The 23,161-nt window shown below is 47.8% G+C and overlaps 1 protein-coding gene across 1 annotated transcript in view; it reads right to left on the reverse strand.

Moving 5' to 3' along the window:
- unc5db (unc-5 netrin receptor Db) overlaps positions 1 to 23,161 on the reverse strand; it is a 257,129-nt gene that overhangs the window by 17,708 nt on the left and 216,260 nt on the right. The window contains exons 10-11 of the mRNA XM_052093637.1: positions 20,320 to 20,673; positions 5,984 to 6,068 (exon numbers count right to left, since the gene is read on the reverse strand). Of these exons, the coding sequence (XP_051949597.1) occupies positions 5,984 to 6,068; positions 20,320 to 20,673 (439 nt within the window). The remainder of the gene's footprint in view (positions 1 to 5,983; positions 6,069 to 20,319; positions 20,674 to 23,161) is intronic.

The following is a 23,161-nucleotide window of genomic DNA, read 5'->3' on the forward strand; positions in this document are numbered from 1 at the left end:
ACACATTTGAATGGCCTTTTCCTGACAATCCTCTCCAGGCTACGGTCATCCCTGCTGCTTGTGCACCTTTTTCTTCCACACTTTTCCCTTCCACTTAACTTTCTATTAATGTGCTTTGATACAGCACTTTGAGAACATCCAACTTCTTTTGCAATTACCTTTTGAGGCTTTCCCTCCTTGTGGAGGGTGTCAATGATGGTTTTCTGCACAACTGTCAGGTCAGCAGTCTTCCCCATGATTGTGAATTCAACTGAACCAGACTGAGAGACCATTTAAAGGCTCAGGAACCCTTTGCAGGTGTTTTGGATTAATTAGCTGATTAGAGTGTGACACTTTGAGCCTACAATACTGAACCTTTTCACAATATTCTAATTTTCTGAGATTCTGAATTTGGGGTTTTCATAAGCTGTAAGCCATAATCATCAAAAATTATATCAAATAAAGGCTTGAAATATCTTACTTTGCTTGTAATGAGTCTATATAATATATTAGTTTCACCTTTTAAGTTGAATTACTGAAATTAATGAACTTTTGCACGATATTCTAATTTTTCGAGTTTCACCTGTAATACCCAGGCTGTTTTAAAATATACAAAGAGATAAAACTCTGCAATACAATGTCATAAAAGTACCTGAAAATTAGGCTATGTTTCATTAACATACCTCTCTGGTATTCATATCATAGAAACTTGTAAACAGTTCTTTGGGTTTCATTGCAACACTCTGGTTTAAATATTTCATGCGAGTCCAACATGAGTCAAGGCTAAGGGCGTATTACCTGTGCTACATAAGGCACACACTTTTGAGCAAGTAAATCTACACTCTAGTGCCTTAAGTGTCCTGTCATATTTTTTTACTCTTCTCCACATGCTCCTCCTCCTTATCCTGCCAGCTCAAGTCAAGTGAGACACAATTTTATTTATTTAAAAGTCTGATGAGTCCCTGCTAAAAGGCTGGGCAGTAGAGTGCTGTGACATTCAGGGACACTGTGGGGGACACACAGATTTGTTCTTTCATTTGGGCATCTGACTGTGACTTTTAACATTAGTTTGGCAAGCTAATTGGTACCTCAACTTTAGAGATGTTTTAATGCTACTTTGGTTATGAATGCACTTAATCAATATTTTGACATTAAAGCTCTAAATGTACACTGCTTATAATTACTTGGTAATCTAGAGCTGAACTTAAGCAGTTTAAGTAAATGTCATTCCAGTTATGGTTTTATGGGACACAAACAATATAGTGTATAAACCTCAATAAAATAAACAAAAATATTTTGTATTTATTTTTTAAATAACTGGAATAAAACATTGCGCTGGGATGAAACAATCTATAGCCTTACCAAGGCCTTTACATTGTATGAATAAATAAATAAATAAATAAATATATAAATATGAGTATTATTAGGTTTTCACAATATCCTTACTTGGCTTTGATGTAGCTTGAATTTTATTGACTTAGAAAGCTAATATATTATCTTTGTCTTAATATTTTTCACTGAATGTGCTTTTGTAAAGATGCAGTCAGTAAGTTTTTGATTATGATTTGCTAACTTTTATGTTTTACTTTATTTGTCCCAATGGACCCTTTCACACTTCATGTTTGAAACACGGAAGTAAAGTATAGCAGGGTAAACTTCTATAGCAGTGAATGGTAGACCACAGAAAATATATATATATATATATATATATATATATTTATTTTTTATTTTTATTTATTTATTTATTTTTTGTTTGTTCTCATTAGCTTTCACTCCTTCTGTGTTATAAGTGCAAATTACGCCCCTGGGTGCTTCGGCAGAGTATATATTTCCGAAAAGAGTATATTTTCTTCTATTTGAACAACACATTGACGTGAACAATGTCATGGGCGCTGCCTCACGTGTCTGGGCCATGATCACACTGAGAAAGCATAAGTGGATGGTTCGTGTTGTCATTGTGAGGACATGACCATGGCAACATTGCGATCGTGGCTTTCCTTCTTCCAAGGGAAAGCCTCTTCAGTTTGCTTTCTCAACATGCCCATCTCCCAGATCTGCCTATTCGGCAACACCATTGAGGACTTTGCCCAGCAGTTCTCAGCAGTGAAGAAGCTGAGGGTATCCCCCTGCGGCGGCAAAAGCTCAGGCTGCTCCGCCACAGCCCGAGCCCAGTTCTCGGGCCCCTGCAGGAAGCTGACGCCTCCATCCTCACAGCCTGGCATGAGGACCCAGAAGGCTCCTAAGCCCCCTTGAGGGGATGACCCAGAGAGAGAGATGACCGCTATGGAGATGGTACCCAGACAACTCCATCCTCCGTTGTCATGGCCGCCAGACACTGAGAACTCGCAGCCAAGGCCCCGCAAATAGCCTGTGGCCAGCCGGGTGTGACGAGTCTCGTGGACGGCCCAAAAGGCCTTCCTCCTTAGTTGATAACCCTCCCTACACCGGGTACGCGGAGCAAGGTAAGTGCTAAGAGGTCCCCCTCAGTGCAGCCGCCTTGGGTCGAAACAATGCTCCTCGACGTGGCATTGCCTGCTCCTCCCTGCCATGAGGCCCCATTCCCAGGTACGTCAGATGCTATTGTCCCCTTAGTGCCCCACGCCCAGACCTTGGACGCCAGGCTTGCGCTTTCCAACCCGTCGTGGTGGCTGGCCAGGAACATCCGACTCGGCTACGTTCTGCCTCTGCCGCCGCTTATTCAGCCCTTGGACAGACCTTGCATTTCTACGGGCAGGAGATCCACTACAGCAAGTGTCCATATGCGTTGTGGTCACCACAGACACCTGCAACAGGCACGCAGCTGCTGGTTCCTGGACAAGACCATGGCTGTGTTGGCACATCAACTGCCTAGAATTGCTGGCTGTACAGCTATTGCCATTGATCTGGGTTAAGCATGTGTTGGTCCAGTCCGACAACACAGTGACAGTAGTGTGTGTACATCTCCAAGGCACCATATGTTCTCCTCGCATGTCGCAACTTGCCTGCCATCTTCTCCTCTGGAGTCAGCAGAGGCTGAGGTCGCCGAAAACATGTGCTTTTACCCCAGTCCAGTTCACAAAGTCGTGGACCCTGGATGTCCTTCCTCCCTAGCCCTGTGGCTCACGAATTTGGTGGAGGAGTTCACAGCCAGACCCACTATGAGTACTAATATACCATTAATACTCCGGTAACCCCCTGTGATGTATTTTCCGTGGTACGGTCTCCCTGTTGGCAGACCTGCGTCTCTCTTGGGCAGAGCTCTCTCTGCCCCTGATAGATGTGTTTGTAGAGTGCCTCCCCTTCAAGGCAGGACCTACCACTGCGCCTCTTCCATGTGCATCTGGTGAGCCCATTTATCTTATTGCCACATGTTGACCTCTCCTTTTGGGCAGGATGTGATCTGCGCTGGGTCTTTTCCCCCTGAAAGAATAGGAAATGAAAATAACACCTTCCCCGATGAGTATAAAAGCATTAGATGGCCCCAGCTGAATCTAATAATCTGTGGAGAGACAGAGCGAAAAGGCTGCGGCTGGCGATAGTTACGTGGCTTCCCCCCCACAGGGATGTGGGGAACTACATGACGTCTTTTGGGGCATTGAGGGTGGTTACGTGCAGTCTGATACACCTGTTATTATGCACGCAGCAGCTTGTTTGCACCTGCATCGGCATTTCATGTAACATGGTTCAGCTGTTGTGGTGTTTTTCTATAGGGAACCCTAGTGTCACTACATCGACACAATGTCGAGTGAGTGACAGACGAGGAACATCTTGGTTACTGTCGTAACCCCCATTCCCTGATGAAGGGAATGAGACGTTGTGGCCCTCTTGCCACAACGCTGCACTAGCCGCTGAAATGGCCGGGACCTTGTCTCGGCTCCTCAGCATAAAACCTGAATGAGAGTGGGCATTCCTTCTCCTTTTATACCCGCATGTCTGGGAGAGTGGCATGCAAATTCCACTCGTCAATTCCCATTGGCCTTTTCTCAAAGATTTGAAGGTGTTTTGGGGCTCCCAAGACTGACCTCTTGTGTCACTACATCGACACAACATCTCGCTCCCTCAATCAGGCAACGGAGGTTACGACAGTAATCGAGACGTTAGTACTTATTTGGTGTAATTCTTTCCTTCATCTTTCTGTGCCATTATGAAGATATATTGAGTCTGAGCAATGACAGCCAGTTGGGTTGGATCTCCTTGAGGTTTGGCGGAGTGAAACAGTCATTATGTCTCTGGAGATACATCAAGAATTATACAGGGTCATTACCTTTACATGCTGAGAATACATAATATGCAATGTTTAAAAAACTAAAACCTTCAGATTTACTCAAGAAAGTGAAGTGAAGAAAGAGTTGTGTAGGGCTGTAGACAATGACCTACATATGTCAAAACAAATCACATACAATTATCAAGATATAAAAGATTCAGTTCTGCACATGTACAACATGACAAAGGAAAGGGAAGTTGTGGCTTTCATTTGCCCTTAGAATACAGTGACATAATCAGGCTTTTAAAGAAGACTTACACAACTCATAAATGTCAGTATCCATAACTTTCTTAAGGCATCACATGTTTGAGAAGTAAAATCTCTAGCATCCATAATCTGATCCCAATTTAAGGGGAGAGAGTCTTGTCAGTAAAGTCAACTCTGATATTTGCATTCCACATTCATCATTTGTTTCAAGTAAAGAGACAATACAGGAAGCTCATTAGGGGCTTTGGAATTCCCCAGACACCTTAAAGTACAAACTTATAATGTCACAAGCAAGGCTTCAAAGGACATGATTTACATTTACTCTGAAATCTTTTGTGAATGCTTTTTTGTATAATACAGTGATCATTTTCCTTTGACTCCTAAAGGGCTTGTGCAAACTAGGTGCAAAACATGTAAATACATACATTCACTAAGAATTTTATTAAGAACACTATGTGGTCTTCTGCTGTTGTAGCCCATCCGCCTCAAGCTGGGAGGTGTTGTGCATCTTAAGATTTTATTCTGGTCACTACAATTGTACAGAGTGGTTCTATGAGGTACCGTAGCCTTTCTGTCAGCTTAAACCAGTCTGGCCATTCTCTGTTGACCTCTCTCATCAACGAGGCGTTTCTCTCTGCAGAACTACTGCTCACTGGATGTTTTTTTTGGCACCATTTTGAGTAAACTCTAGAGACTGTTGTGCGTGAAAATCCCAGGAGATCAGCAGTTACAGAAATACTCAAACCAGCCCGTCTGACACTAACAATCATGCCACGGTCGAAATCCCTGATATCTTTCTCCATTCTGATTGTTAAAGTGAACATTAACCGAATTTCCTGACCCATATATGCCTGATTTTATCGCATGAATAAGTAGGTGTACAGGTGTTCATAATAAAGTGCTCAGTGAGAGTATATGTGTATACAGAAATTATTGCAGCTGTGGTTATGATGTTTATATATATATATATATATATATATATATATATATATATATATATATATATATATATATATATGTATTAATGGATACCCTTGAAAGACAACAGATAAATTGGAGAAAGTTGAAATCAAAAGCACAAAAATGCTTTCTATGAATAAAAAGAATGTGTTTTTTAACATCAATAGACAAGCATTTAACTTTCTATGAACATAGCCTTAAACTACTTCACTCTTCAAACTTTTTTTAATCTGAGTCTCTCTGAAGGCATGATAAATGGATAACATTTCTATGAAAAGTAATAAAATTCGGAGCAAAATATGCCCATCATTTGAAAATTTCTGTATGAAGGCCAGATGCTTTTGGAACAATGTTGGATCTAGTAATACAAGCAAACAAATGAAATGTAAATTATTTCTAATTGAAATTGAAAAAAATAATATTTATATATATATATATATGTTTTTTTTTTTCATTTTTTTACTGTATATATATATATATATATATATATATATATATTTAAAAAACAAATCTGAACAGCAAAGGTTCAGAAGAAATGGTAGTACTTAAAGAAAAACATGAAAATAATACAGATCTGTCAGTTTAAAGTCTTACCTTGACTCTCCTTGATTGATGAGCATGTGCATTTCCCAAGAAGTGTCCTCACCAATTGCTCCTTGAGGAACCAGCAAACTAACTCCTGCATAAACAACTGAGCATATCAGCTCTGAGACACAATTTATGTGAAAACACGGCAAGGCAATTCACAATGCTGTGTAACTTGGAGTTTACGGGCCCCACTGCAAAGAACCTATCGGACCCCCTCCATGAGGCACCTCTGAAATTTTTCATTTTCCGTCAAGTCCGCAGACCTTTTTATTGTTCTTTTTGGTTGACCTTCACAGGCCCCCTCTCCCCCGGACCCTAGGGTAGCAGCCCACCCTGCAGTTATGCTCCTGTTTAGAATGCTGTGTGTTGCCAATATGTACATTCATTAATTTTAAGACTTAAAACAAAACATAATTCCATTTATTTGTATGTAAGTACAATATTAAAAGTGCCTGTATATTTTATATCTGACCACAGCTTTGTGAATGGTAAATATATAAATAATATTCTCAGCAGCTGTACAGTAATTGTTTAGAAGGAGTTTATATGACAAATACTTTGTAATCCTCTTCCACAACTTTATTAATATTTAAGACATCAGTTATAGATAATGAGAGAAACCATCCTAACATTGCATCTTATGTGTTTTTATGTGGTTGGCCATCATTGTTACTGTACCACTTTAAATATATACACAACAAGTGAGAAAGAACCTATGAAATCAAAATTAAACTTTTGCTGGTTTTAGTGCATATTTACTAGTTGTAAGGTCCTCTATAGTGTGCATTTAAACATTGACAACAAATTTTTTAGAAGATAAGCATTTAAAATCTACAGTCTCTGGCTAAACAGACTTGGCATAAGCAAAGACTGTGATGCGCTGTGTTTGATTGTTGGCTGCTTATGCAGTAACTTGGTCATTAAGATCATCGTCCAGTTCTCAGGTCAGTGGAAAAGCAGTGTCTTAATTTGAAGTTCCCCTTCTGTCACTCACTCGACATTGTGTCGAATGAAGTGACACAAGGGGTCTTCCTGGGACGCAAAATGTACCTCTGAACCTGAGAAAAGGCCAATGTCAAGTTGGCAGACAGAATTTGCATTCCCCGCCATGGACATCCGAACGGTTGTGCAACAAGCAAGCTGAAGTTCACTCCTGTTTCACCCATCTCTGTCAGCGAGAAGCATTGCTGTTGGATCTACAGCGCGTTTCCAGCTGGTGTTCTCTCTCTGCACACTGTGCAGTCTAAGCCCAAAGCTTTGTCAAAGCTTTGACAGTGCTTTTTCACTGTTAAAAGAGTGTTCTCCTCCAAAAAGAGTTTGAGTTTTCCACTCACAAAAGAGCAATACACAGCGGCGATGGCCATCCTTTTCAGGACGCGTCTTTTTCAAGATGCCTTTCCGCCCCTGTGTTGTTCCTGGATGCGGTCAATTTCTCTCCAAGACCGACAGCCACAGACGCTGCCTCGTGTGCCTGGGCAGCGATCACACTGAGGCAGCTTTCGTGGATGGCTCATGTACTCATTGCTAGAACATGACCATGGCAGCGTTGCAGTCGTGGCTCTCCTTCCTCAAGGTGAATGCCACTTCAGCCAGCCCCCGCTTCGCTCCTTATTCCCACAGGATTGAGGATGACCCGGCTGGCGATGAAGGTGATACGTGGATAACGACGGGCTCGGTTTAGCCGGGTAAATCCCCACGAACCACCCGCCACCGACGCGCTCGCTCGAATCTGTCCGAGCTCGGGATGAGTGCGGCTCACCTCACAGCCAGCCGGCATTCTCCCTTGAGCCCCTGGAGTTGGATGATGACATCGCTGCTGCATCGGAGAGCGTCCAGGCGTCTGAAGCGGAAGACTCGACTGGCCTGCCGCCTTCGGGGCGGACGCGCAGATGGCCGACATGCTTGCCTGGGCTGCCGTGAGTGTGGGCTTGGAATGGAACCCTCCGTCCTCCCCACAGCCTTCGCGGTTTGACGACTGGTACCTCGACTCCGGGCACTAACCCCCCGGTACCATTCTTCCAGGAAGTGCATGAGGAGCTGACGAGGTTGTGGAGGGCACCTTATACTGCCCGTAACAGACCCCTCCGCTCTCACTACCCTGGGTGGCAGGGTGCCCCACGGAAGACCCCCAGGTGTATTGGGTGGTTGCAATCCACCTGTGTCCTGAGAACGCCGCCACCTGGCGGAACCACCCGGTACTCCCCTCCAGAGCCCGTAGGATGACGTCATCAAATCCTACAGCACCATCGGACAGGCCGCCTCCGCCCTGCATGCCATGGCTCTCCTGCAGGACCATCAAGCCAAGGCACTTAAAGATCTGCACCTGGGTAGTCCCGACTCCAACGTGCTGCAGGAAATGCGCTCTGCCACCGACCTTGCTCTCAGAGCCACGAAGGTCACAGCGCAAGCACTCGGGTGGGCAATGGCCACCCTCGTGTTCCAGGAGTGCCACCTCTGGCTGAACATGGTCGAGATCTGCGATGATGACAAGTCACGATTTGTCAACGCCCCCATCTCCCAGCTTGGCCTCTTCAGAGACAACGTCAACAACTGCACCCAGCAGTTCTCGGCGGTGAAGAAGCAGACGGTGGAGATTTCTCAAATCATGCCGCGGTGCCGCCCAACCAGCGTGCCCCGCCTGCTCTCCGAGGGCGTCCTCCTGCGACCAAACAACAGGTAGCTCCACCTCAACCTGGGCCCAGCTCTCAGCCCCAGCGTTGAGCACCTCACAAGCGGCGTACGCCCCCGTCTCCAAGACCCTTTCCAGAACCAGGAAAGCACTGAAGCTCTCCTGAGACGGGCGACTCAGGCAGTCGGATGTTCACTCCGGAGCTGGTACCAAGACCGGGCCGGGAGGAGAATCATTGTTTGCATTACTTTCATTTGCCGCACCACCTTCGGGCTGCGGTAACAACATTATAAATAAAAGAGCGATTTCCTCACTCCCTGGGTCATCCGGCCGGTGCGCGTCATTCTCACGGCACCCCGGCCCCAAAACACTACAGTCCCGGCTCCCCGGACGCAGTTCCCTTGCCTCCGGCCCTGCGACTGCTCAGCCCTGGCAGGCCAGCGTTAACGAGTTTCTAAGACGCCTCCCTAGGACCTCTTCCTCAGTCTTTTCTCAGCACCCAAGCCTCGGGACGTTCTTCTGCCTCCCGACGCGCTATTACCTGCTCCCCCCTGCCGCAAAACCCCGCCCGGTATGTCGAAAGCGATCGTCTCGTTAGTGGCTTGGATGCATGGCTTTCAATTCCCAATCCGTCGTGCTGGTTGGCAAGGATCATCTGACTCGGCTACGCGATTCAGTTCGCCCGGCTCCCGCCTCATTTCAGTGGTGTTCGCTCCACTTCCGTGTGCTGTGAGAAAGCCAGTGCCTTACGAGCAGAGATCATGACCCTGCTCCTCAAGGATGTTATAGAGCCCGTCCCTCCAGCCGAGATGGAGTAGGGTTTCTACAGCACTTACTTCATCATACCCAAGAAAAGCAGCGGGTTGTGACCAATCTTTGACCTGCGAGTTCTCAACCCTGCCTTACACAGACTCCTGTTCAAAATGCTCACACAGGAACAGACTCTTACCTGCATTCGACAGCTAGATTGGTTTGCGGCGGTAGACCTGAAGGACGCGTACTTCCACGTCTCCATTCTGCCTTGACACTGACTCTTACGGTTCACGTTCGACGGCCAGGCGTATCAGTACAAGGTTCTGCCTTTCGGCCTGTCCCTGTCCCCTCACGTATTCACAAAGATCGCAGAAGCAGATCTTGCCCCGCTAAGGGAAGTGGGCATGCGCATACTCAACTACCTTGATGACTGGCTCATCCTGGCTCACAGGGACCAGGTGCTCACGCACCTCAGCCGTCTAGGGCTTCAAGTCAACTGGGAAAAGAGCAAGCTCGTCCCGGTTCGGAGCATCTCTTTTCTCAGCATGGAGTTAGACTCAGTCTCAATTACTGAGTCTCACCAACGAGCACGCTCAGTCAGTGCTAATGTGCCTTGCTCTCTTCGAGCCCGGCACAGCGGTTCCTCTAAAACAAATCCAGAGGCTCCTGGGGCATATGTATTCCTCAGCTGCGGCCACTACAGACTCGAGTCCCGAGATGGGCATGGCACAACGGCACATACTGTGTGACAATCACCCCTTCTTGCCATCAGACTTTCAACCCTTGGACAGACCTCTGCTTCCTGCAGACCAGAGTTCCCTTGCAGCAGGTGTCCAGACGTGTGGTGGTAACCACAGACTCCTCTCGACAGGGTTGGGGCGCCGTGTGCAACGGGCACGCTGCTGCTGGCCCCTGCAAAGGACCCCGGCACTGTTGACACATCAACTGCCTAGAGTTGTTGGCTGTATCTCTTGCCCTACGGAGGTTTCTCCCACTAATCCGGGGCAAGCACATCTTTAACAATGATCAACCAAGCCAGAGCCCTAAAGTGGCGCTTGTTCGCTCAGTGGTGTTCTTCCCGAGCCGAAGACCTGCAGAGGTGCACAGTTCGATCAGTGCTTTCATTCCTGCAGGAGAGGCTGGAGGGGAGGATGTCCCCTTCCACCTTGAAGGTGTATGTAGATGCTATCTCAGCCCACCACGACGCAGTAGATGGCAAGTCCCTAGGTAAGCATGACTTGATTATCAGGTTCCTGAAAGGCGCACGTAGACTGAACCCTCCCTGGCCTAGCCTATTCCCCTCCTGGGATCTCTCAGTGGTCCTCTCGGGCCTCCAGAGATTCCCCCTCTCCCTGAAGACGGCCCTCCTGATCTTGTTAGCCTCCATCAAGAGGGTTGGGGACCTGCAAGCATTCTCTGTCAGCAACACCTGCCTGGAGTTTGGTCCGGCACATTCTCACGTTATCCTGAGGCCGCCACCGGGCTACGTGCCCAAGGTTCCTACAACCCCCTTCAGGGACCAGGTCATGAACTTGAAAGCGTTGCCTCGGGAGGAGGCAGACCCAGCCCTTTCGTTGCTGTGTCCGGTACGTGCTTTGCATATCTATTGGGCCACACGCAGAGCTTTAGATGTTCTGAGCAGCTCTTTGTCTGCTTTGGCGGACAGCGGAAATGGAACGCTGTCTCCAAGCAGAGGTTAGCTCACTGGGTCGTTGATGCTATTTCTTTAGCTTATCACACCCAGGCCATGCCTGCCCCCTTGCGGGTTCAAGCACACTCTACGAGAAGTGTGGCATCCTCGTGGGCACTGGCCCATGGCACCTCCTTAGCAGATATCTGCAGAGCAGCGGGCTGGGAAACACCCAATACCTTTGCCAGATTTTACAATCTCAGAGTTGAGTCAGTCTCGTCCCGTGTTTTTTCAGGTCCGAGCCAGTAGAACTCGGTAACGCGGCACAACCGACAGGATGTTCCGCTTGCACACACTACGAGTCACAGGTGCTCGGAACTGGGGTCGGGCTCCACAGGCTTAGCTCCCTTTCCAGGCAAACTCCCTGTGATGTATTCCCTGTGGTACGGTCCCCCCGTCGGCAGGCCCGCATATCCCTCGGGAAGCCCCGCTGCCCCGGTTGTCGTATTTGTCCCCCTCATTAGGCTGGATCTACCACCGCGCCATTTCCCACGTATGGCTTCAAAACCCTCGTGGTGTATTTGTCACATGTTTACCTCCCCCTAGACTGGGCAGCATGTGGTCTCTGCAGGGTCTTTTCCCCCTAAAAGAATAGGACTGGGAAAGGCCGCCATCCCCGACGCATTTCATAGCGTTAAGATAGCCCCAGCTGCTTCACATCCTATGTGAGAGACATAGTGAGAAGGCCGCGGCTGCCGGGCTTGCTCCCATGCTAGTCATGTAACACCTGTTGCCCCCCTCAGGGGTACGGGGAACCTAAGGTCTGTATGTGACATCTCTTCGGGGGCATTGGGGAGGGCTACATGCTGCCGACACAGGTGCCTCTAGCATGCAGTAGACTGCTTGCACCTGTCTCGACAGTTCACATAACACAGTGCGTGCGTTTTTATATGGGACCCCTTGTGTCACTTCCTTCGACACAACGTCAAGTGAGTGATAGAATGGGAACATCGTGGTTACTGTTGTAACCTCCGTTCCCCGAGGGAAGGAACGAGACACTGTGTCCCTCCTGCCACAGCACTAGACCAACCACTGTAAATGGCCATACATTATTTTCGGCTCCTCAGTGCAAAATCCTGAATGGCAATTGCTGCCCCGCTTCCCTTTATACCCGTATGTCTGGGGCGCGACATGCAAATTCTGTCTGCCAACTTGACATTGGCCTTTTCTCAGGTTCAGAGGGAAGTTTAGTGTCCCAGGAAGACCCCTTGTGTCACTTCATTCCACACAATGTCTCGTTCCTTCCCTCGGGGAACGGAGGTTACAACAGTAACCATGAAGTTTCTTCAGCTGAACACTGACTCAAACACGCGAAACAGCATGCTGGAAAGTGTGTGTGTAGCTTTGTACACTTTGCACATTTGTACACAACATCTCCCACTCCCAAATTTATGTTTCATTAGTAAATACGTCAACAGACCAAAGAAAATTGCACTCGTCAAGGGACTTCACAGGGACTTTAAGGATCTTTCACATGACTCATGTCAGACCTTCGTTCAAGCGTCATGGCCTGCTCTTTGACATCCTCATGATAAACATACTGAAGGTCAATTTTATGAAGTTGATAGGTACGAATAAAGCTGGAAGTGTACACAGTAAACAGTGAAAACCTGTAAAGATATGAAAACATTTGGGCTCAGAGCAGGAGAAAATCCTGGCGAATGCATTGATGCATCGTACAAAGAAAAAAGGGCTTGTCCAATGTGGGTTCACAGACTAACCAAAACTCTCCCAGGATGTTCTTGGAGAAAGAACTGAGGCACCTTGATGATTGATGGTTTTAGTCTCATTTTCAGTTGGACAACAATCAGTTTGACATTCTCCTGAACAAAGCTGAACATGTTTTTTTATTTTTTTATTAAAGTGATGCAAAAAATGGTGTCAGTTACAGGTTTCAGGGAATTTATATAAAACAAACATTAAATGACAGCAAACCCAAGATAAGAAAGTAAAATAAAGCAAAATAAATAGAAATTATTGGGGCACTTAGGATGTCTTCAATGCTTTAATAATGTTTGTGTATGTATGTTGAAGCTTTGGCAATAATAATCATTAATGCCAACAAAGTACTATGAAATTGAAGTTAAACAGTTTTTAAACATTTCTTATTCCTTTGAACTCTAAAAAACATAATTAGGCAGGTAAACTCATGTGTGAAAATCACAAACTTAAGTGCAAAGTTGTCATTGCAAAGTCATCGCATGCATATGTCATACAAATTGTCCAGTAATCATTGACTGCCCTTTGAAAAGGTTGAAATAGTTTACTTTGAGTGTGGCATACCAACACTCGACTGGTGTAATGCTGTAGCTGAGTTCATTGCATTGGCAGCGCAGACGCAAGTCATGTGAAAGTCCATTACTGTGAAGTCTACAATCTCTACATCCAGGGCCGGACTGGGACACAATTTCAGGCCGGGAAATCCTACACCCATCCAGGCCATCCTATGCACCCAAATAAAATTTAGAAACACGGACAACCTTCCCCCCCCCCCCCAAATTACATTTATTTCACAGTATGACCATAACATAAAAACATAAACAACGAACCTAGAAGTAAAGCAGTCCTAATATCAAATGGGTCTGCACATAACGTACATACAAGCATTTACTCTAGAAGTCCAAAGCTGTGTGCCTTATTAAATGTATGCATCATCTTTCATGTCAAATTCTTACATTTGATCAATAAATTCAGTTATAATAATAAGACACTATAGGGCTATTACCCATCAAATAAAAAAGTTACAACTGCAATAAATAATGTTATGAGACTGATGTTTTAAATAAATGTTTGAATATACAAAAATGCAATACTTAAACATTAAACTAAACCGCCAATAGGTGGCGGCAAGTGACCATCTTAATTAGTGAGTCATTCATACAAAAGATTCGTTCAAAATGCTGAATCATTCAGTAACAAAACACTGTGCTGCTGTAGCTTTCCTTTGGAACTATTTTAATCGGTGAAATAGAACAAAAACGTCTAGGTTACGTATGTAACCTCCGTTCCCCGATGGAGGGAACGAGACGTTGTGTCAGAGAAGCGACACTAGGGGTCTCTCTTGAGCGCCGATATTCACCTCTGGACTATGAAAAAAGGCCAATGAGAGTTGGCAACCAGTATTTGCATGTCCCGCCCCCGGACATATGGGTATTTAAGCGGCGCAAATACGGGAGTTCATTCAGGATTTTTCTGAGGAGCCGGAAATGGTCCGGCCACAACAGTGGCTCGGCTCAGCGACGTGGCAGGGGAGACACAACGTCTCGTTCCCTCCATCGGGGAATGGAGGTTACATATGTAACCTAGACGTTCCCCTTCTGTCGCTCTCTCCACATTGTGTCAGAGAAGCGACACTAGGGTTCCACTTATAAAAGCGCCACGCGCTGAGCCGTGTACGTGAACTTCTGATACAGGAGCGAGCAGGTATTCTTACGTGCAGGACGACCAACTGTATCAGGCTGCACGTACCATTCCCCAATGCCCCATTTAAGCCATCAGGATTGTTTATCGTTACCCCGGAAGGGAGAACAAGGTGCTGGCTGCCAACCTGGGAACGGGCCAAGCCTGGCCGGGCCTCTTTTCTCTCTATGTTTCTCGCATAGAGCAACTTAGGCCGGGGCCCTTACACGCATTGAGGGAAGGGGGTCTTAGCCCTTATTCAGGGCGGAGAAGACCCTGCGGAGGCCACGCCTACCTGAGAGGGGAGGCAAGTTTAAGTGGCAAAACCATCAGAGGCCTGACTTAGGGCCTATGTGGAAAAGTCGGTGCGGTGGTGGATCCAGCCTATAGAGGGGGAACATACAGCCATGACTGCCTAAGGGAAGCACGGGAGTCCGCTCGCCAGAGGGGACAGAACCGTGGCATTACACACAGGGGGAGTCCGAAGGAGGCCTTACCTGTGGAGCACCTACACCAGTGCAGGGTAGCTTGCGGTACCCGCAGTGGCTTGGGTCAGCGAGTTCCTCCGCTGAACTGCGACCCACGAGGGCTAGGGAGGAATCAACCAGTGTCCCAAACCTGAGATCTCCTGGGAATGAAGGCGCACTGTTTCCCTGGTTAGGGGAAGGGCGCTAGGTGCAAGCGATTCACCCGGTCAGATCGTGGAGCGTGCCACCGAAGTTCTATGGGCTCGGTACCTGAGAGAACACGGACGATACTGACCCAACTCGGAGATTGTAGAATCTTGCGAAAGTGTTAGGTGTTGCCCAGCCCGCTGCTCTACAAATGTCTGCTAGGGCAGTGCCCCTAGCCAGTGCCCATGAGGATGCAACACTCCTGGTGGAGTGGGCTCGACCCGCAAAGGGGGGCACGGCCTGGGTGTGATAAGCCAGGAAATGGCGCCGACAACCCAGTGGGCGTAGTCTCTGCTTGGAGACAGCATTCCCTTTCTGCTGTCCCCAAAGCAGACGAAGAGCTGCTCAGAGCCGCCTAGTGCTCTGTGTGCGGTCCAGGTAGATACGTAAGGCACGCACTGGACACAGCAGTGAAAGGGCTGGATCTGCCTCCTCCCGGGGCAGCGCTTGCAGGTTCACTACCTGATCCCTGAAGGGTGTGGTAGGAACCTTGGGCACATAGCCCGGTCGCGGTCTTAGGATCACGAAAGTGTCTGCCGGACCGAACTCCAGGCAAGCGTCGCTAACAGAGAACGCATGCAGGTCCCCGACCCTCTTGATGGAAGCGAGCGTGATCAGCAGGGCGGTCTTGAGAGAGAGGGCCCTGAGTCCAACTGAGTCAAGAGGCTCGAAGGGGGGTCTCTGGAGTCCCGTAAGGACGACCGAGAGATCCCAGGAGGGGAACAGGTTAGGCCGGGAGGGAGCTATCCTCCGGGCACCTTTTAGGAACCTGACGATTAAGTCATCCTTACGATGAGACTTTCCGTCTACCGTGTCATGGTGGGTCAGCGATAGCGGCGACATACACCTTGAGGGTGGAGGGGGACAGCCTCCTCTCCAGCCTCTCCTGAAGAAACACGAGCACTGACCTAACTGCGCACTTCTGCGTGGTCTTCGGCTCGGAAGAACACCAGTCTGCATAACAGAAGCCACTTTAGGGCGTAAAGATGCCTGGTAGAGGGGGCTCTAGCTTGGCTGATTGTATCTACGACGGTAGATGGTAGACCGGCTAGATCTTCCGCGATCCCGCCCAGGGGCCAGACGGGAGGTTCCAGAGGTCTGGGTGCGGGTGCCAGAGCGTGCCCCGCCCCTGAGAAAGAAGGTCCTTCCTCAGGGGAATTCGCCAGGGAGGGGCTGTCGTGAGGAGTGTGAGGTCCGAAAACCAAGTCCGGGTAGGCCTAGTAGGGGGCTACCAGAGTGACTTGCTCCTCGCCCTCCCTGACCTTGCATAGCACCTGTGCAAGAAGGCTCACTGGGGAAATGCGTACTTGTGCAGCCCCGTGGGCCAGCTGTGTGCCAGCTGCTCTGCCCCGAGGGGAGCCTCTGTCCGGGCATACCAGAGCTGGCAGTGGGAGGTTTCTTGGGAGGCAAACAGGTCTACCTGAGCCTTGCCGAACCGGTCCCAAATCAGCTGGACCGACTGGGGTGGAGCTTCCACTCCCCGCCAGGCAAGCTTTGTCTTGACAGCCGTCCGCCATCACATTGAGGTTGCCGGGATGTGAGTGGCGTGCAGTGACTCCAGTCGCTGCTGACTCCAAAGGAGGAGACGACGGGCGAGCTGTGACATGTGGGGAGCGTACTCTGCCTTGGCGGTTTATGTAGGCTACGACCGTGGTGCTGTCTGTCCTGACTAGGACGTGTTTGTTCCGAAGTTAACGGGAGAAACTTCTGCAGGGCCAGACAAACAGCCAGCAGCTCTAGGCAGTTGATGTGCCAGCGCAGCGGCCTCGGTTCCACCGCCTGCGGCTGCGCGCCCATTGCACATGGCGCTCCAACCCAATTTGGAAGCGCCGGTTGTGACCAGAACGCGTCGGACACCTACTGCAAGGGTACACCTGCCCTTAGAAAGCAGACGTCTGTCCAGGGTTTGAAGGTTTAGCGGCAGGCAGAAGTAACTTTACGCTATGCGTGCCGCGGCGCCATGCTCGCCTCGGACTCGAGTCCGAGCCAGTGCTGAAGTGGTCTCATATGCATCAACCCCAGCGCGCGCCGCCGGAGGATGCCATATGCCCCAGGAGCTGTTGGAAACGTTTTAGCGGGACCACGGCGCCTGGCTTGAAGGAAGCGAGGCATTTCAGCACTGACTGATCACGCTCGTTGGATAGACGTGCTGTCATTGAGACTGAGTCTAACTCCAGACCGAGAAAAGAGATGCTCTGGACCGGGGAGAGCTTGCTCTTTTCCTGAAGCCCCAAACGGCTGAGGTGCCTGAGCACCTGGTCTCTGTGTGCACATAGTAACTCTCGAGAGTGAGCCAGTATGAGCCAGTCGTCGAGGTAATTGAGTATGCGTATGCTGGCTACTCGGAGCGGGACAAGAGCTGCCTCTGCGACTTTCGTGAAGATGCGAGGGGACAGAGACAGGCCGAAGGGGAGGACTATGTACTGATACGCCTGGCCGTCGAACGCGAACCGCAGGAAGGGTCGATGTCGAGGGCAAATTGAGACGTGGAAGTATGCGTCCTTCAGGTCTACCGCTGCGAACCAATCTAGATGCCGGATGCCAGATAGAATTTGTTTCTAAGTGAGCATTTTGAACGGGAGTTTGGACAAGGTCCGATTGAAAACTCGCAGGTCCAAGATCGGTCGTAAGCCGCCGCCTTTCTTGGGTACAACAAAGTAAGGGCTGTAGACACCCTTCTTCGTTTCGGTTGGAGGGACAGGCTCTATCGCATCCTTTAATAGAAGGGAGGCGATTTCTTCGCGACAGGAATGGGCATGTTGGCCGTGTACTGCGGAAAAATGTACGCCCACGAAGGGGGACGGAGACCTGGCAAACTGAATTGCGTGAACCGAAGTCAAATGGTCCGGTGCAGCCAGCGTGACGGGTTGGGCAGTGAAAGCCACACCTCTAAGCTCCGTGCTAGGGGCACCAAGGGGACGAAGTTTTTGGACGTACTCGGCGGGCTTCGCGAGCGGTGCGGAACAGGTAACGCGGCGCCGGGAGGCAACGTGGCGTCCCGAGGCTCCGTTGCTGAGAATAAACTCAAAGCATTTACCTTGCTCCGTGCACCCGCAGGGGGCGGTTCGTGGACTGAGGAGGAGGTCTGATGCTGGCGCCCTCTGGACTCGCCTGAACCGGCCGGCCGGGAACAGTCGTGAGGCTGAAGGCGGGGACACCGCGCCCATGGAGCCGGGACTGATGAGGCCTGAAAGCAGAGTGCCGTGGAGAATGGCATTTGCGGGCCAGGTGACCCCAGAGACAACAAGGAAATAGCTCTATAGAGTGTAACGAATTTAACAAAAATTCTCCTCCCGGCCCTCCACCGGGAACGGAGTGGTCTTACCAACTCCGAGCTAACATCTCGGTCTCTGGGTCTGTCATCTCAGGAGCTCTGGGAGCCTTCTGGGTCCTCAAGGGGGTCCGTGAGACGATGGGCATCCAACTTCTGCGGGGGCTCAACGCTGGGGCTGAGAGCTGGGCCCACTCACTTGTTAGTTGAGGCGGAGCACCACTTTCTTTCTTTCTTGAAAGCCGCAGGATGACGCCTCGGCGAGCAGACAGGGCATGGCCCCTGGCGCAGGTTTGCGGCAGGGCAGGATGCTTTTTTGCTTGAAAATAGCCTTCGTCTGTTTCTTCACCACTGAGGACTGCTGGGCGACGTCGCCAAGTAGTGTCGCCGAATGGACGGAGCTGGGAGACGGGGCGCTTTGAGAAAGCGTGCTTTGTCTGCCTCCCGTACTGCCTGTCCATCGTTGCGTTTCTGGACCACGGAGTGGCCATCGCCTGTTCGAGTGCAGTTCCTGCAGCACGTCAAGAACAGGACTACCCAAGTGCAGATTTTGAAGTGCCCTGGCCCAGTGGACTTGCAGGAGGGGGCCATGGCGTGCAGGGGGGAGCGGTCTGGGACCGTTCTACCACCGAGGGTAGCGAGAGTGGAGGAGCGAGGAAGCTGGGCTTGCTCAGCTCGTCATGCACGTCCGGGAAGGAATCCAGGGAGGAGCGCGGCTGTGAGCGGCGCATATGCCCGCGGAACCAATTAAGCCCAGGGAAGCATAGCGGACCTTCTTGCGTCAGGCTCAGACTGGGCGGAGACCCGAAGGTGGCGGCCCAGGCGAGTTATCCGCATCCGACGCCGCTGTTACGCTCTCCGATGCAGCGGTGATGTCATCATCCAATGCTGGGGAGCTCGAGGGACCGGACGGTAGGCCGTTAAGCGGACCGCACTAATCCCAAGCTCGAGGGAAGCAGGCAAGCGTGCCGGGAGGCGGAGGTTTTCGGGGATTTACCCGTCGAAAGCATCCCGCTATTCTCCCCAGATCGCTCTCCATCGCCACGGCGCCTGCCTCAATCCCGTAGGAAGGAGGCGAGGCGCGGGGCGTGGCTGAGATGGCTCTCTCTCACTACAAGAGAAAGCAGAGATCGCAACACTGCCGCGGCTATGTTCTCACACTGAAAACATAACCCACTGGAGAGAATGCTCATCCCGAGCTCGGACAGAAACAAGCAAGCGGGCCGGGGAGGCGGGGGGTTTCGAGGGGGTTCACCCGGCGAAACGGAGCCCGTCATTGTCCCCAGATCATTTTCATCAGCCGCGGCGCCTGCCTCAATCCCGTGGGAAGGAGGCGAGGCGCGGGGGGCGGCTGAAGCGGCTTTCTCTCACTACAAGAGAAAGCCTATGACCGCAATGCTGTCATGGCTATGTTCTCGCACTGAAAACATAGACCATTCATAAAAACGCTGCCTGCGTGTGATCGCAACCCAGGAATGCAAGGCAGTTTTTATGACCGTCAGAGGTGGGGAGACATCAACCACATCCAGAAACTACACAGGGGCGGTCCTAAATCTCTGATAACATATGATAATTTTTGCTTTAGTACAGCAATATTACATATTGCACCTTTCATCTCAGAAAAATGAAACTGTGACTACAGAAACAATTGTAAACAAATATAGCTGTCTGCCCTGCATCTAAAGTTCATCATTGCTAGCTGAATCTAGTAAAACAATGGCTGCATATTAAACACAATAATTTATTGTGATTAATTATATAATAAATGTTTTATTTTTTATAAATACAATCCTGTCAAATGTACTCACAAAACAGATTGCTGTAAACTGTAGGCCAGTGATAAGATTATGTTCAATCATATGGATTTTTTTTTTTTTAATTAAACTTCCCTGTCAGAATTGACTGAAAACACATTCTTCATCTTACCTGTGTTTGGAATGACCAATCGGCCACCAAGGTGGCCAAACACTGCGCTTGTCTTCAACTGAGCCCTCCCAAGAGTGTGTGGTCCATTAGGAATCATACTCTTCTTCTTGCCCTCTACTGTGCTGTAGTTTGGGTGAAGGGCAGCAGGAAGACTCTCCTGGTGGGCTTTGACATGGTACTCAGCCCGGTCCGACACACCAAGTGAAACCATAAAGGTGCTCTGATCTTTTACCTTGTCTGGTAGGGGATCAAAGAGCTCTTTGTCTATGGAGTCATGGAAGCAGATTGGACTGCTGTATGTCTGGCCCACTGTTACATCAGGCTGCATGGTAGAATTCAGAAGAAGTGGATTGCCTGGGGAGATGAAGAAATAGAAAATCTGTAATATTTAGGGTGTTTTTATAGGATTTGTTAATGCAGACGAAAATAAAGAATATTGTTAAATAAGGTCATGAAGTGCCAACTCCAGTAATACCCGATGCAGCACACAGTGGTCTGAAAATCAAGGCATGCAAATAGAAAAGGATTAAATATTAAATTCGCTGCTTTGACTAAAATATTTATTCTGAAGTGTTGGAAAGTGGAAAAAATGTCTCCTCTTAAAATGGAAAAAAAAGTGAAAAGCATGTGAGAAAAGTAAATACAATTGCACAAACTAATTAACTAACAGACTTTTTCTGTACTTTCAATACATTTATTGGCCCTTCAGAATTTACTGACACCATGGTGGTTCTGATCAGGTGCTTTATTATTCAGATTTACACTTTTAATTCCAAGCTGTATTTTTATATAATGATGTACATTATATAGTCCATTTCAATAGAATTAAACTCAGTCCACCAGTCAAAAAAAAAAAAGAAAAAAAAAAAGAGAGAGAGAGAGATACAAGCATTGTCCTTAGTCCTTAGTTCTGATGATGGTCTGTTGGTATAGCTGCTCTCCCATCTAAGCCAAGCTGGTGTTTAGCTGGTCGACCTGCTTGTCCCCCAGACTGACTTGCAGAATAGCACCCAAAACCCTTCTAAAAACAGGCCAGCCTAACCAACATGAACAGACTTGGAGACCAGCTAATCACCTAAGGCTCTTTTGTTTTCTTCAGCTAAGACGATGCAATGTAGACTCTTTATTACTTCTCAGCTAAGCTGCTCCACATGTTATTTGACTTCTTAATCCACTAGTCACAGTAGATCTTTTATGACAACAGTTGCTTACATGCATTGACTCATTTTAACAGTCACATCCTTAAATGACTTGTCACTGTCCATTAGCAAAGTTTTCCAGGCATTGAGCTTACATGTTTAAAAAGCAGTACATTCCCCAGTGACATTACTGGGCATTTGTATTTCACTGTATAATTTACCTACTCAAAAGGACAAACACAATTGAACTCTATGTCACCTTTTTGTTTTTAAAGAGTTTTGCCATCTTCCAGCTTGTTCTCGACTTTATCCCTCGCTTTTACTCTCCCACCTTTTCCAATCTGAAGCACACACATACCATCCCAGAGCTCCCACGATTCATCCTGGTGTCAAAGTAGCTCTAAAATTTGAGTCACTTAGTCCTTGCTGGCCAGCTGCTCCACAGTGAGGGGTTTGAGGCATGAGGCTAATGGGTCTTTTATTTTTAGGAAAATCGTTAATTACCCCAGGCTGGGCTGATCATGTCAAGTGTTTGGGATATTTGTAGTCAGCAAGCTTGGACAGGTCAAGGTTTGTGACAGGGTGAAACTGGGCCTGTCTTCTGAATTTTAGTAGTCCTGTAAAGTTTTTTACATTACATTACCCTTTAACTACTAGCTAGCAGAAAACTGATTTCAGTTTTACCAGACTTGTACTGAAATTAGAGTTTGTTAAATGGTTCAACATCTTGAATTCACACCAACAACAAATAGTTTTTTCCTCTTCGTATCTGATCACTGTGTGGCAGAAAATCTTTAAAGTGACAGAGTTAAATGAAAGGGCAAGGCAGCAGGATGATAGGAGTTAATGAAACAGGGATGTAGCCGGATACCTTGCAGCAAAGATTTGGAATAAATTTGTGATTAAAATGATTCAGTGGCTGAGATTTCAACAGCAGAGCTAATGCAGTAAGATGGGCAATGGTCCAGAGTCTAAACTGTTACCTGGGATTTAGAGAGCCAGCTGAAATATATAAGAGACTTGATCATAAGTACACACTAAGAAAATCAACAAATGTCATGGCGACAGAATAATAACATTTGATCTAAAATATAATAGAATGAACCATGCAAATATCTATTTTATGAATTTCTCACTACCCACAGGAAAGAAAAATCACAAAAAAATTTAATATCTAAATTTTTTCTCCTAAAAAAGCAATGAAATTAAATGGAAAACAATTTGCTGCTCAGATTTTGCTCCTGAGAAAAAGACCCAATAATCTCACGTGTATCTTTTAGATATTCAGAAGAGATTTACCCCATACAAGTGGCTATAGAAGAGGTATTAATCTCAACAATCTCACAAACTGTTCTCAGATTTTCCAAGATAGAAAGTCAGAAATTTCAATATGAACTAAAACATATTTCATAAAAAATCACAACATTTCCAAGTATTTCAATGCACATTAATTATACACTCGCCAAGCACTTTATTAGTAACACCTGTACACCTACTCATTTATGCGATTATCTATTCAGCCAATCGTGTTGCAGCAGTGCAATGTATAAAATCGTGTAATGTATAAAATCATTCAAATACGGGTCAGGAGCTTCAACCATCAGAATGGGAAAAAATAGTATCTCATTGATTTCTAAAGTGGCATGATTTTTGGTGCCAGACAGGCTGGTTTGAGTATTTCTGTAATTGCTGATCTCCTGGGA

Source organism: Xyrauchen texanus, chromosome 3 (assembly GCF_025860055.1).
Source record: "Xyrauchen texanus isolate HMW12.3.18 chromosome 3, RBS_HiC_50CHRs, whole genome shotgun sequence".
NCBI classification, from domain to species: Eukaryota; Metazoa; Chordata; class Actinopteri; order Cypriniformes; family Catostomidae; genus Xyrauchen; species Xyrauchen texanus.